Source organism: Cebus imitator, unplaced genomic scaffold (genome assembly GCF_001604975.1).
Source record: "Cebus imitator isolate Cc_AM_T3 unplaced genomic scaffold, Cebus_imitator-1.0 Scaffold338, whole genome shotgun sequence".
In the NCBI taxonomy this organism is placed as follows: Eukaryota; Metazoa; Chordata; class Mammalia; order Primates; family Cebidae; genus Cebus; species Cebus imitator.
The window spans coordinates 1,331,094-1,343,694 of NW_016107653.1; the positions used below are offsets into that span (position 1 = coordinate 1,331,094).

General features: G+C 63.4%; 2 protein-coding genes across 3 annotated transcripts in view; one reads left to right on the top strand and one right to left on the bottom strand.

Annotated features, from left to right (window-relative positions):
• The window catches only part of CUNH14orf180 (chromosome unknown C14orf180 homolog), a 16,375-nt gene extending 14,223 nt beyond the window's left edge, over positions 1 to 2,152 (top strand). Inside the window, exon 5 of the mRNA XM_037730247.1 lies at positions 1,920 to 2,152. Within this exon, the coding sequence (XP_037586175.1) occupies positions 1,920 to 2,128 (209 nt within the window). The 3' untranslated portion in view covers positions 2,129 to 2,152. The remainder of the gene's footprint in view (positions 1 to 1,919) is intronic.
• TMEM179 (transmembrane protein 179) lies at positions 560 to 12,373 on the bottom strand. 2 transcript variants are annotated; one of them, XM_017505391.2, is made up of 4 exons: positions 12,000 to 12,369; positions 4,682 to 4,819; positions 3,014 to 3,092; positions 560 to 1,738 (listed from the first exon to the last, which is right to left on the bottom strand). In XM_017505391.2, the coding sequence occupies exons 1-4, from the start codon at positions 12,302 to 12,304 to the stop codon at positions 1,559 to 1,561; spliced, it is 702 nt and encodes a 233-aa protein (XP_017360880.1). In that variant the 5' UTR covers positions 12,305 to 12,369; the 3' UTR covers positions 560 to 1,558. The 2 variants fall into 2 exon arrangements, with proteins under 2 accessions (XP_017360880.1, XP_017360881.1); XM_017505392.2 differs by lacking the exon at positions 560 to 1,738 and adding an exon at positions 1,782 to 2,430 and having other exon boundaries at positions 12,000 to 12,373.
• Between the last annotated feature and the right edge of the window lie 228 nt (positions 12,374 to 12,601).

The window sequence follows — 12,601 nt, forward strand, 5'->3', positions numbered from 1 at the left end:
GTGTGCAGACACCCCTGCCCAGCACACACACCTGCACGCTCCCCCTCACACACTGTGTGCAGACACCCCTGCCCGGCACACACACACCTGCACGCTCCTCCTCACACACAGTGTGCAGACACCCCTGTCCGGCACACACACACCTGCATGCTCCTCCCCACACACTCACATACGTGCACATGTCATAGGTACACACTTGCACCCTCACACACTCACATCCTACACACTCCCACGCACACAATCAAGCCCTCACACGCAGTCACACCCTCACATGGACTCACGCACACTCACATCCATGCAGTCACACGCTCCCATGCAGACTCACAATTATGCCCTCACATCCACTCAGTCACACCCTCACATGCACACCCTGTCACACCTGCAGTCACACCCTCACATACACACTCACACATCACATGCACAGTCACATCCTCACATCCATACACATTCACACCCTCACATGCACACTCAGTCACACCTGCAGTCACATCCACACATGCAGTCACACCTCACATGCACTCACACTCACACCTGCCATGCACACTCAGTCACACACTCACCTCACATGCAGTCACACCTCACATGCACTCACACTTCACACTCACACCTGCCATGCACTCAGTCACACACTCACCTCACATGCAGTCACACCCTCACATGCACTCACACCTCCCATGCAGTCACACCCTCACATGCAGTCACACACTCACATGCAGTCACACACTCACACCTCACATGCACACTGTCACATTCTCATCACTCACATATTCACACCATCACACCCCCCCATGCACAAAGGCACTCACAGAATCCCGCCCTCCCATGCACACTCACCCACACAGCCCCCTGCCATGGCTCCGGGTACAATCCTGTGTAGTACGTGTGCCCCCCAAACCCCCAACCAGATGATGCCCCCCACTTCGTGGAGCCCAGGTTCCCGCCTCCCCGTCCCCCAGCCTAGCACAGAGGACCCACACACAGTAAGGCCAACTCACAGGGCCTCAGAAGCCTCCCCGCGGCAGGCCATGGGGTCTCCCAGGCCTGCGGCACCCACCCAGGAGGGGGACTCAGCCAGGGAGGGGCCAACTCGGGGTGAGGCTGGAAGGTGCCGTGAGCCCCTCCCCACACGCAGCCTCTGCCTGGATGGCAGAGTTCATGCAGAATTCATTCAGGGGTGAGTGACTTCTGGCCACCCCTGGGCCAGCTGGCATGGAGATAGCATCGGGCCGGGGCTGGAGACCAGCTGGACGCCCCCCACCCAGGCCAGCCGGTCAGGTCCTCCGGGGCAGGCACAGGGCCCTGCACGAGGCCTGGATGTGCCCCAGTGTCTCTGCGCCATCCTCACCAGGGAGCCGGCACCCACCCAGTCCACCGCCGGGCTCACGCGTGGGCACTGGGCGCTCACCTCACTACACACAGTTCGAGGGGACACACACAGGGCTGCATAAGGCCGGGACCCAGGCAGAGACCCCCAGCTGCTTCCCCAGGCAAGCCTTTTGCCCCTGAGTGTAGCAGGGAGGTCCGGGGCCGCTCCCCCCACTGCCCGCCCGCACTGTGTCTAAATGACAGCGCTCTTCTCCTCCTGGAAGGAGGTGCGTGGGGACGGCCGGGCCAGCAGCAGCTCCTTCTCGTGGATCAGGCTGTCCAGCAGGTCCTCCTGGCGGGAGTTGTGGTACACCTTCAGGAAGGCCAGCGTGGTGACGGCCAGCCAGGCCAGCCACGAGGCCCAGAGGCCAAACTGCACAGAGAGTAGGGTCAGGGTCAGGGGCTGGTGGGGGAAGGTCCGATGTCAGTGCACCTCCCCCCCACCAGCCCCCAGGCTCGGCTCTGCAGGGAAAGGATGGGACTCAGAGGACGGAGGAAGCTGGGGACACAGGGCAGGGCTGGACAAGCCCAAGCTTCTGGGTTCCTTCCTGTAGCCAGCATCGTTTCCCAGCACCGGTGGACCTCCCGGAACCTGCTCTGGTGCAGAAGCCCTGGGCACTCAGACCCACCCTCACTCCAGGCCCGGCAGAGGCCCTGGGAGGGGCAGCAGGCAGCGGAGAGCACTTTCTCCTCCAGCAGCTCGGGCCTGTCGGCTCTAAGGAGGGCCAGTCACCAGCAGAGGCGCCTCCAGCCACCTGAATAAATTGACCTTTAGCCGCTGCTTCCAAACAGCTGAAGGAGAAACAATTTAATCAGAACCAGGCCACATTAAGCTGATTCTCATCTGAGCGTGTTTGTCATCAGACTGCACTCACACCTTAATCTAATTGGCACAAATTAGGCCACTAAATGTGCATGAAGGTGTCTTTCACAGAGCCAGCTCTTCTTGGCAAAGAGCACTCAGGCCCACCCACATCCAGCATCCCTGCAGGGCTGCCGGCCAGGGTACGCGTCCTCAGGCCAGCCACGGCCAAGCAGGGCCTTCAGAGGGGTCCGGAATTGGATCTGAAGCTGGCAGGAGCCTGGCGTCTGCTCTCAGCCACCCCTACCCGGCGCCCCTCATTAGCATCATCTCCACCTGGGGCACACACGCAGATTTCAAGGCGCAAACCCAATTCCAGGGTACCCCAGCCCTCACTGTAGTTGGCCACCGGCCCAGGCAGTGGGCGCAGTCAGGAAGGCTTCCTGCAGGAGGTGGGGAAGAGCTGGGCCTTTGGGCTTTGGTGCTGGCACTGGGTGGGCCTGTCCAGATCACTGCTGGAGGCCTAGGGACGTCCCCTAGCCAGAGGGAAGCCGATACAGTGTCCAAGGAAGGGGGCGGGGGATCCCGCCTGTGAACTTGGAAGATTTGCCACGCTGTCCTTGTATAAGTTGTGTCCCCTGTCCCCTAGGAGCCTTGGTGGGGGGCCGTGGTGGCCCCCACTCTGAGGGACCCTAGCAGACATGGCGGCCCACTGCCTGGCCCCCACTAACTACCTCATCTGCACAGGGGCCTCCTCCTCCTCTGGATATGGGGAGCTCAGCGAATGTGCAGCAGTAAATGCCCCTCCCGGCGTTGCAAGCCTCCCTTCCCACCCGGAGCCCCTACCTGGGCAATGGCAAACTGATCATAGAAGGCAGAGTTGTCCACGCCCAGCTCCAAGTCGAGGTCCTGGAGCTCTTCACAGCTGAAACAGCAGGACACAGGGTGGAAGGGGACCGCCAGGCCAGCCGGTGTGGGGCATGGCCGAGCTGCTGGCCGGAGAGCCACAAGCTTTGCCCCGCCATGGCTGGGGGGCGGCTGGGGTCTCTGGGGACACCACGGGGGGTCGACCTCGAGGCCTCCCCCATGGAGCAGGACAGCCTTCAGGGAAGGAAGCCTGCAGGCCCCTCCCCATCCTGGCCCTGGACGGCTGGAAGATGCCAGCTAGGCCTCTGCTCTCCTGGACCCTCTGACCCCCACGCCCCACCCTCTGAGGGTCACAGGGTCTCAGAGGCAGGAGATGCAGGGCTGCCTCAGCCAGACAGAGATGGAGGTGGCGTCCCCACCAACGGTGCCCAGAGGCTCTGCCCCATCACGGGGGCATCTGCAGAGGCCGTGGGGTCAGAGGTCCCGGGAGTGAGCCAGGCTCGGCTCCCAGTAGGTGTCCTGCCCACAACATGAAACGTGAAGCCAGGGCAGACTGAGGGGCAGGGCACCAGAGGGAGAGGGGCCCAGCGGCCCCACACGCCCTGGAGGGAACGAAGCGCTAGAAATGGCGTCCGTGAGGGCAAGGGAACTTTGAGTGTGTACCAGGGGTTACCCACGCTCTTGGGAAGCAGGTGGCCAGGCTGGCAGTTGGAGCTGGGACAGCAGGATGGGGCACAGCTCAGCGCGGGAGGCCCTGCAGGGCCACACACACACTGCTCACGCCTTCCTCCGGTCTGTGCCCCAGGGACCCGCATGAGGCTCGCAACAGGCAGGCAGGGAGCCCCTCAGCTCTGCCACCATCTGCTGCAGACTCTGGGGTTTCAGGTCTGAGTTGCTTAAAGGAAGAACGTGGAGCCTCTGGAAGGGGTGGCCTGATCGTTCCTGTCTTCCAGGGTCTTGGCCTGGGGTACAGGATGGTGCCCCTCAGGGCTGGGCATCCTACCATAGGGGGCAGAGAGTCACCGTGCTCCACTCTGGGGCCCCCACAAGCCAGAGATGCCCCTGCTAAGAGCCCAGAGGGACCACCATGGCTCAAAGGTCTCCATCCCCAACCTGCCTGGGAGCTGGCCCTCGCCCTATGAGAAGCTGCTTCTGCTCCTGTTCTTCACCATCCCCGTCCCCTCCACCTTCCAACCCCACACCATGGGGACCAGAGCCCGGACCCGACTGCTCTCCCATGCAGCCAGCGCAGGAAAGACGCCCCAGGTCTCCGGCTGTTCGGCTGCATCGAGCCTCCCAGGACCTGGGGCCCCACTGCAAGCCATCTGTCATTCGAGCCCTGGTGGCAAGGATGGGACAGCAGGAATCTCTGACCCCCTGGAGCCACCCCCAGCCACATCCAGCCCCCAGGATCACCGCTTGTGGGTGAGGTGTGAAGCTGCTAGCTCCTAGAGCGGGATGGTGTCTGACGCTGGGGGCCAGGTCTCAGGGAAGGGGCATCCCCGCTGTGCACAGGCACGGGCATCGTGGGACCAGGGACGGCAGACGCAGGATGGGCTTCATGAGGGAAGGCCGCCCAGAGCCGGGCAGGGTGCCAAGGGACCTTCCAGGAGGCGGGTGGAGGCCGGGCAGGTGGGGCAGGCGCACCTGTGGGGCACGGTGCCCTTCTCGGTGATGGCATCACACCACATGGTGAAGCCCACACTCACGATGGTGCTGGCAATGAAGACCAGGAAGACCACGAAGGCGCTGACCAGGAGGTTCAGGAAGGCGGAGAAGAAGGAGCTGCAGCCGGAGACAGGAGGGGCAGGGTCATTGGACGGCACCTCCCGGTGACCCCCACCAGCAGTGCCCGCCAGACCCTCAGGATTCCTGGGTGGGGCCCTGTGGGGCCTCGAGGGGTTGCTCCCTCGTCCTGCAGTCCCTCGGGCAGCTCCAAGTGCCCACCCTGGACTGCGGGTCACACCATCCCACAGACCCGGGACCTGAAACCCTGGTCCCCACCATTTCACAGAAGAGGCTGCACCCACGGTGGGAATGCACAACACCCTTCCAACGCCGCCCACCCCAGTAGCCTGCAGCTGGGCTCCGGGTGCTTGTCCCCAGATCTGTGTGCTGGCGTCCGCTGAGGGGTTGGAAAGTGGGGCCTCTGGGAGGAGAGGAGGTCCTGACAGTGAAGCCTCATGAATGAAATGAGTGCCCTCGTAGGAGAGACCCCACGGAACTCCCTCACTCCTCCCAGCACACAAACACACAGCAAGAGGAACGGGCCCTCAGCAGGCACGGAACCCGAGGTGCCTGGATCCCAGACACCCAGCCTCCAGAGTGTGAGCCATAAGTGCAGGTAGTTCTCGAGCCCGGTCTGCAGTGCTGAGTGCCTCCATTCACCCGCAGGCCATCCGCGCATGGCCTGGACCCCAGGAGGACTTGCTTGATGGGCCCATCTGACCAGGGCGGGAGCGCAGGGAGCGCAGGAGGCAGGGCCATGAGGAAGGAGCTGGCTTAGGGTGGGGCTACCCTGCCCCAGGGGCCGGAGGCCTCTGCCAGGGTGCACTCGGCCATGGCCTTCAGAAGGACCTTTCCTCTTCTGAGGATACAGGGCGCATGGTCAGGACACCCACCCCACCCCACCCTCCTGCCTGGCCTGCAAACGTCCACTTTCTCTGAATTGCTCCATCAAGATTCGAAGTCCCTGGAATGAGCCTGGGGTGGCCTCAGCCTGGAATGCACCCTAAGGCTCCTGGGGGCAGGGAGAGGGACTGTCCCTCCAGTGGGACCCCGAGAGGGACTTCCTCACAGGAGCACACCTGCTCAAGCAGCATGTCTGAGAAGGGGCTGCTCCCGCCTCTCACCGGCCAGCAGGCTCCGTGGTAGCCTGCGGCTGTCAGCACACTGGATCTCAGGGAGGCGACCCATGGAAATCGCTTCACAGGGATCATTTCATAAACAAGGTCTCCCTGGAATCTCAGCCAAGAAAACATCAACGCCACTGCCATCCGAATTCGGCAGCTGCTGAGGCAAAGCGGAGGCCAGCACGCTGTCTGTTCATTCATTCATTCCTTCATTCACTCATTCATTCATCCAGCAGGCACTTTCTGAGCACCCACTCACCCTGTGCTGGGCGCAGAGGGCAGAGTGGTGCCAAAGACGAAGTCCTGGCCCCGGGGGTGCCGCAGCGAATGTGCTGAGGATGACCCCAGGCCACCGCGCCCAATTCAGCGCAGGCGGCTCCCTCAACATCTCATGCCTCCAAGGAACCCAGCCACTGGCTCCAGCTCCAGCCACAGTTTTGGTGACTGCAGGGCCGACAACAGAACCGCCCCCAGCAACGGGAGGGCTTGAACCACCCCAAGGAGTCCCAGACAAGGGGAGAGGACACAGGGACACTCTTAAAGCCACGGGCTACGATCCCAACAATCACAGCAAAGAGGGCAGGACCAGCCAGACTCACACGCGTATTCGTGGGGGGTGACCAAGCCTCTGCCCAGGCCTCACAGCCAAAGATGGCTGGCGGGTGGGCACCATGTGGCAGTTGACAACCCCCATCCAAAGCTCTCTAAAGAGGGAAAGAGCCTCGGCAGAAGTTCGCCGGGATGGGCGTGGGGCTGTTCTCAGTACCTCCCCAGCCCCGTGTGATATGACTCTCGGAGCCGGCACACCCGGGACTGGCTCCCTCTGCCCTGCCCAAGCCCAGATCATCCACGTGCCAGTGTCTCCCGCCTGCCCTGCAGAGTGCATCCCCCTCTCCATTCTCTGTCTGGAGGCTGACAGTGTGGACCATGGCAATGACCCCGTGCCCTCTGGCTTCTGGCTGGGTTTGGGCAATGGGGTGGGAGGGCAGGGGAGCAAGGTGGGAGTTTGCCACCAGCTCCCTCTACTGAAAGTCACTGCTGCTATCCAGGTGGCCTCTTCCACATGGCCCTCCCCTCCAGGTCCCATTAGCCAGGGCAGGGACAGCACTGCCTCCACAGGAGCCCCAAACCAGCCCTCCTTCACTCACCCTTCCTCTGGTGAGCCATTTGCTGCTGCTGGGACCCTGAGGATGCAGTTCTGAACCCCAAAATCCATCTGGCCTGGGAGTATGCATGAGGGGCCCAGGGACTATAGTCACAGAGTGGGGCACAGTAAGACCACCCCACCTCTGCAGTCTTGGACCAGCAGCTCCTCCGCAGCAAGGTGGCGAGGCATGGCTATGGTCGGCTCCACGGGCAGAGGCGAGGAAGCTGCTCGGCACCAAACCAGGCCTGCCAGACAGTGCTGGAGTGGGGGCATGGGACAGCCCCTTGCCAGGCTCCCACAGGGCACATCCACCCCTACACCTGCCGGACAGCCCTCCTGCGTTCCTCCCAGGGACCCAGTCCAGTCCAGCAGGGGCACCCTCCAGCACCTGGCATTCCTGGGCTTCCCTGACAGCTGGTCCCCGAGGCCTCCCTGGAGGGCCAGGCTGACCACAGTGCAGACAGTGAGGCCGGGGCTAGGGCTCATGACCCAGTGCCACCTCCCAATGCCCCTCGGGAGGGTGGGCAGCACCCTCCACACCGAATTCTAGACAGGCACGTGCACAGCCTAAGCTTCCCTACGTGGCCAGACTCCCTAAGGGCAGGGTCTCCCCAGAAGCCCCCGGTGCCTGCAAATACCTGCCCAGCTCATCTGAGACGCGACAGAGGTCCGGGCCCAGGCAATGTGATGCCCTTTCCCACCTCTGAAGATATGCCACGACACAGCTTCCAAAAGACAGAAAATCCAATTATCTGGAGACTTGAGACATCCAGCCACATCCCTATGAAATGGGCATGATTTCAGAGTCTTCAGCAGAGCAAGGAGCTCCCCGCGATATGAGGAAGGGCCACCAGGCTGCAGCGGCCACGGGCTGACAGGCTGTCTGCTCCTCTCATCCCTCTCTGGTCAGTTTCCAGGGAACCTGCCCAGGCTCTCCGGGTCGTGGAAGAATTGGATGTGTCCAGAGCCTCCCCTGGATCCAGCTCTCCAGAGGTCACAGGGTCACCCAGCCCCGCCCTCACCAAGGCCAGGCCAGGCCAGGACAGAACAGCCATCAGGGACAGGAGCCCAGCACACACAGGGTTAACCCATCTCTCTTCACTGCCACTCAGGGTGCCCTGCCAGGATGTGCCATCTCCATGGTGACCGCTGTCCTGGAAAGCCCAGCAATGTGAGGCTGGGCCACTGGCGCAGGCGGGCAGACAGGTTTAACGCAGCACCCCCTGGCCCGCCAATCACAAACTGCTGCCAGCCTACGTGCTCAATGCTCCGTCACAGAACACCTGCCCGGGACACGGCTGCCTCAGCAAACCCTTCTGCCCCAAAATGGCAACCCTCCTGAAACAGACTCATTCATTCACTCATCCATTCAGCAGCCAAGAGTGGAGCATGAAGATGACACTCCTCTGCAAAAAGCTACCCCCTCCCAGACTAATTTTCACACTTCTGGGCACGAGCTCTCAGGGCCCACACTTTGCACGGCAGACACCCCCATATGAAGAAGCTGGCACCTCAGACATGGCATCTGCTCCGCAAGCTCTGGACCTGCCGTGCACCCCTCAAACAGACCTCAAGCAGGCTCTGCCCTTGCACTGGGGAGAGCAGCTGGTGGCCTCTGGAGGTGGAGTCCACTAGAGGATTAGAGGGTGTGCCGCCCTAACCAGGCCCTGCCCTCTAACGGCCAGAGTCTGATGGGGTCAGCCGTGTCCTCCGTGGGCTGGATGTCCAGTGGCCGTCGACGGCCCTGAGAGTCCTGTCCACCACACGAGCTCCCTGCAGAGGCCTGTCTCGGCCCCTTGGCTGTCCTGAGTCCCCTCTGCCGACCGGCGCTTGCTCGCCTGGTCTATGCAGCGGGAGCAACAGCTGAGCTGGAATTGGCTGCTCTATCACTGGACCCGCAGACCCCGTCTTCCCAGAGGTCCCAAACCTTCTGACATGACAAGTCTGAAGGGTGGACCTGTTGGCCCCATAACTGAGCCTGCGCAGGTATCAGGGCCAGGTGAGTGACCACAAGGCAGCAGGCCTCAGGACCCAGGCATCTTTCTATCAGTCGCTCAACAAACATTATGTGGTGACTCCTATGCAGCATCCCCTGTGCTCAGCCCTGAGGACACAGAGATGAAGAAGGTGCATGCCCGCCTCGGCTTCACCCGGCTGTGGGTCCCCTGGGGTGAGTACCCATGGCCTGAAATGGCTCCTGAGAATGTTAACCTAGGCCTACCAGCAGAACTCAATGGAGCACTGACACTTTCGACAGATGTCCTGGCACGAACCATCTGCCAGTGGACTGTGTGATGCATGAGGTGGGGGACAGGTGGCCACATGACCACATGACCTTAGCCCTACTTCACGATGGTCAAGATGGATGTGAGTGCCAGATGCCCCTGGAGAAGAGCAGGCTGGGCAGGGGTCAGTGCTGGGAGGACCGCTAGGCCCCTCAGCTAAAGCAAAGGCACTGACCCCCGAAGTGCTCTACCACCGGACCCAGGCCCTGAGAGCAGGAGCTGCCCAGACCTGGCCTCTGGTGGGATGAAGGCCATGGTGAGCCGCGACAATGTAGTTCCCCCTCCCCGACAACCCCAACCCTCACCCCAACCCTCACCCTAACCCTCACCCCAACCCTCAGCCTAACCCCCACAGGCCCTGAGCACACCAAGTCATCTAAGGCTTCCTAAATCCCATATGGGCTGGTCAGTGGGGCTGCAGCAGAGGCCCCACAGCAGGATCTGGCTCCGCCCCTTAGGAGGATAGAACACCTCGAAGAGTGCCGGGGAGAGTTCTGGAAGGCCTGCAGACTCCCCGGGAGTCCGTTTTCTGTCTTTGGAAGGACATGGCGCTGGTGGTGTGCCCGGGCTGACAGATAGACACCTTCCGTGAGACAGGAGAGGCAGAGCCGCGGGTCCAGCAGCCCCAGGTCTGCTGCCCTGTGTGTGCAAAACAGACCACGCCCTGCTCTGGGGCTCTTTCTCCCCTCTCCCTGTCCCCCAGCCTCTGGTGGAACCCCCAATGAAATGCAGCATCACTCTGACCACAGCTGGGTCCTATCTAGAGAGCCACCCTCTGTCAGCCCCAGCTGGACCACGAGCGCCCTGAGGGACACCCAGGAGGCGGGGAAGACGTGCATGAGCAATGAGCCAACCCGTAGCCCCACGTGGCTTGCACCCTCCATCCTCAGCCTTCCAGGCTAAAGGGACCTCAAGCCTTGGGAGGCTGACCCCACTCTCTTTCACACCATGTCGCATTCAGGGAGGCTTCCACCTGCCTGCCCTGCACACACAGCATGACTGGGAGACACTCAGGTTTGGCACTGTGGGTGCAGATGACACCTCAAGCCTCTCCTAGGGACACCAGCCCTGGAGTGGGCTAAGGGACGGAGGACAGCTGCAGATGGGCAGGACACCACCCTGTGCCCGGCCTGAGCCCACCCTGAGCAGGCCTCCAGCCACACACCCTGGAATTTGGGCCCATGGTCCCACAGCTCCTGGGGCCTCCCAGGCTGACAGCCAGCTTCCTACTGACCACCATCCAGAACCTCAGTGTTGGGGCTGACTGGTGTCCCCAAAAGACATGCCCAAGTCCCGCCCTGGCACCCGTGATTGTGACTTGAGTTGGAAATATCGTCTTTGCAGGTGTATTAAGCTCTGGCTCTCAGGATGAGATCTCCCCGAGCCTAGAGCAGGCCCTGAATCCAGTGACTGGTGTTCTGTAAAAAGAGGAGAGGGCAGAGAAGCAGAGAGAGACGCCCGGTGAGGACAGAGGCAGAGAGAGGCGGAACAAGTGGGTTGGAGTCCAGCTGGTGGAACTGCTGCAGCAGCCCCAGGGCGCTCCTACCCCCAGCCGCTGGGATTCTCAGCCCTCCCCCAGATTTCACAGCCCCACGGGGCACAGCCCTGGCCCCCTCCCTTCTCCCTGGAGCCCCTCTTCTTCCTCTGTCTGGCCCCTCTCTCAGCCACAGCCAAGCCGTGGGCTCACAGGGGCTGGGCGACAGGAGGGCCTCCCCACCCGTGCCACCCGCACCCCTCTGAGCCCTTCTAACCTCCCACCAGCCTGCAGGGAGTGAAAACCAAATCAAAGGACGGGGGTGGGGCCAGGTTTGGGAGGGGCCTGGGATTCATGAGTGCCCTCCCTGAACCGCGCCAGGATCTCGGGCTGCTCCTGGGCACCCCGGGCCTCAGCCGGGGAGTGGGAGGGCCCACGGAGGGAGTGGGTGGGCTCACGGAGGACACCTGGAGAGGAAGTGGGTGGGCCTGCAAAGGGCCTTTACAGAGGGAGTGGGAGGGCCCCCAGGGTGCCACTGATTGAGGGTGCCACCGCACCCCAGGTGAACCAACTTGTGTGGGCGCCATTATCCTGCGGAAGCAGGAGAGACTAAGAGGAAAATGGAGGCCAGGAGGAGGGAAGGCGCTGAGCCCACAAAGGAACACCCCTCGCCCAGCCATCCCTCTTGCATTCCCCAGCCCAGGCCTGAGCTCCAGAGGTGGGCCTGGGGGGCTCCCCGCCATGCAGCCATCTGCTGTCCTTTTCCCGGAGAGGAGGGGATGGTGCCGGGTGGAGTTCCGCAGTACGCCTGGTCACTGGGGCCGGGAGAGCCCAGCGCAGGCCCTAGAGCAGGCGGAGAGCTATCCCCGGTCCTGGCGAGTGTGGCCTGGCTGAGCCCACCCGGGGAGGTCCTGGCCTGCTCGGTGATGACGGTGCAACATCTGCAGTCTAGGGGGATGAAGCCTGGAAGCGGGAGGCGACGCGCACCTGGGGAGGGGAGGCGCACAGGACCGGTGGTCGTCACGGTCCCGGATGTGTGTGGAGACAAACGGCGTCTGGGTGGAGGGGGTGAGGGCCAAGTGTTGACATTTGCGGGCCTCGGAGCTGCGGCAGAGACGGAGGGAACTCGCGCGCCTCCGTGGGGAGGCGGGCCTGGGGGCGCCGTGGGCACGGAAGGGGCGCCGCACCGGGAGAGGCCCCCACTTACCCCTCGTGTCCCTTGCAGAGGAAGAAGAGCGTGCGCCAGGCGTGCGCGGCGGCCAGCAGCAGCGACAGGAGGCTGGCGAGCAGGCTGAAGCGGCAGGCGGCCGGCGGGCCCCACTCCTGCACCGTGAAGCGCTCGCGCTCCTGCACCGTGAGGTTGGCGCTCAGCCACATGCCCTCGGTGAAGAGCAGGCAGCGGCCGCGGAAGTCGTGGCCGTTCTCGGACAGCGGCACCACCACCACGAAACTGAACAGGAAGGCCAGGAAGTAGCAGGCGCACTGCGCGAAAAGGAAATTGTTGAGCGCCATGGCCGGCCCGGGCCGGAGCGGCGGCGGGGAGGCCGCGGGAGGCCGCGCCGGGAGGGGAGGCCGCGGGGCCGAAGGGGCGCGCGCGGCGGGGGCGCGGGCCGGGGCCGCGGAGGCTCCCGGCGCCGCGCTCAGGCTGGGCCGGGGTTGCGCGGGAGGCTGCGCAGTGGCGGCGCCGGCGGGCCCCGCGCGCCCCTCCCAGGACGCGTGCGCAGCGGCCGAGCGCGGGCGGCGCCTGCAGGCAGCACCGCGGACAGCTCCCGGCGCGCGCGGGCGGGGAACCCGGGGTCCCGGGGCTGG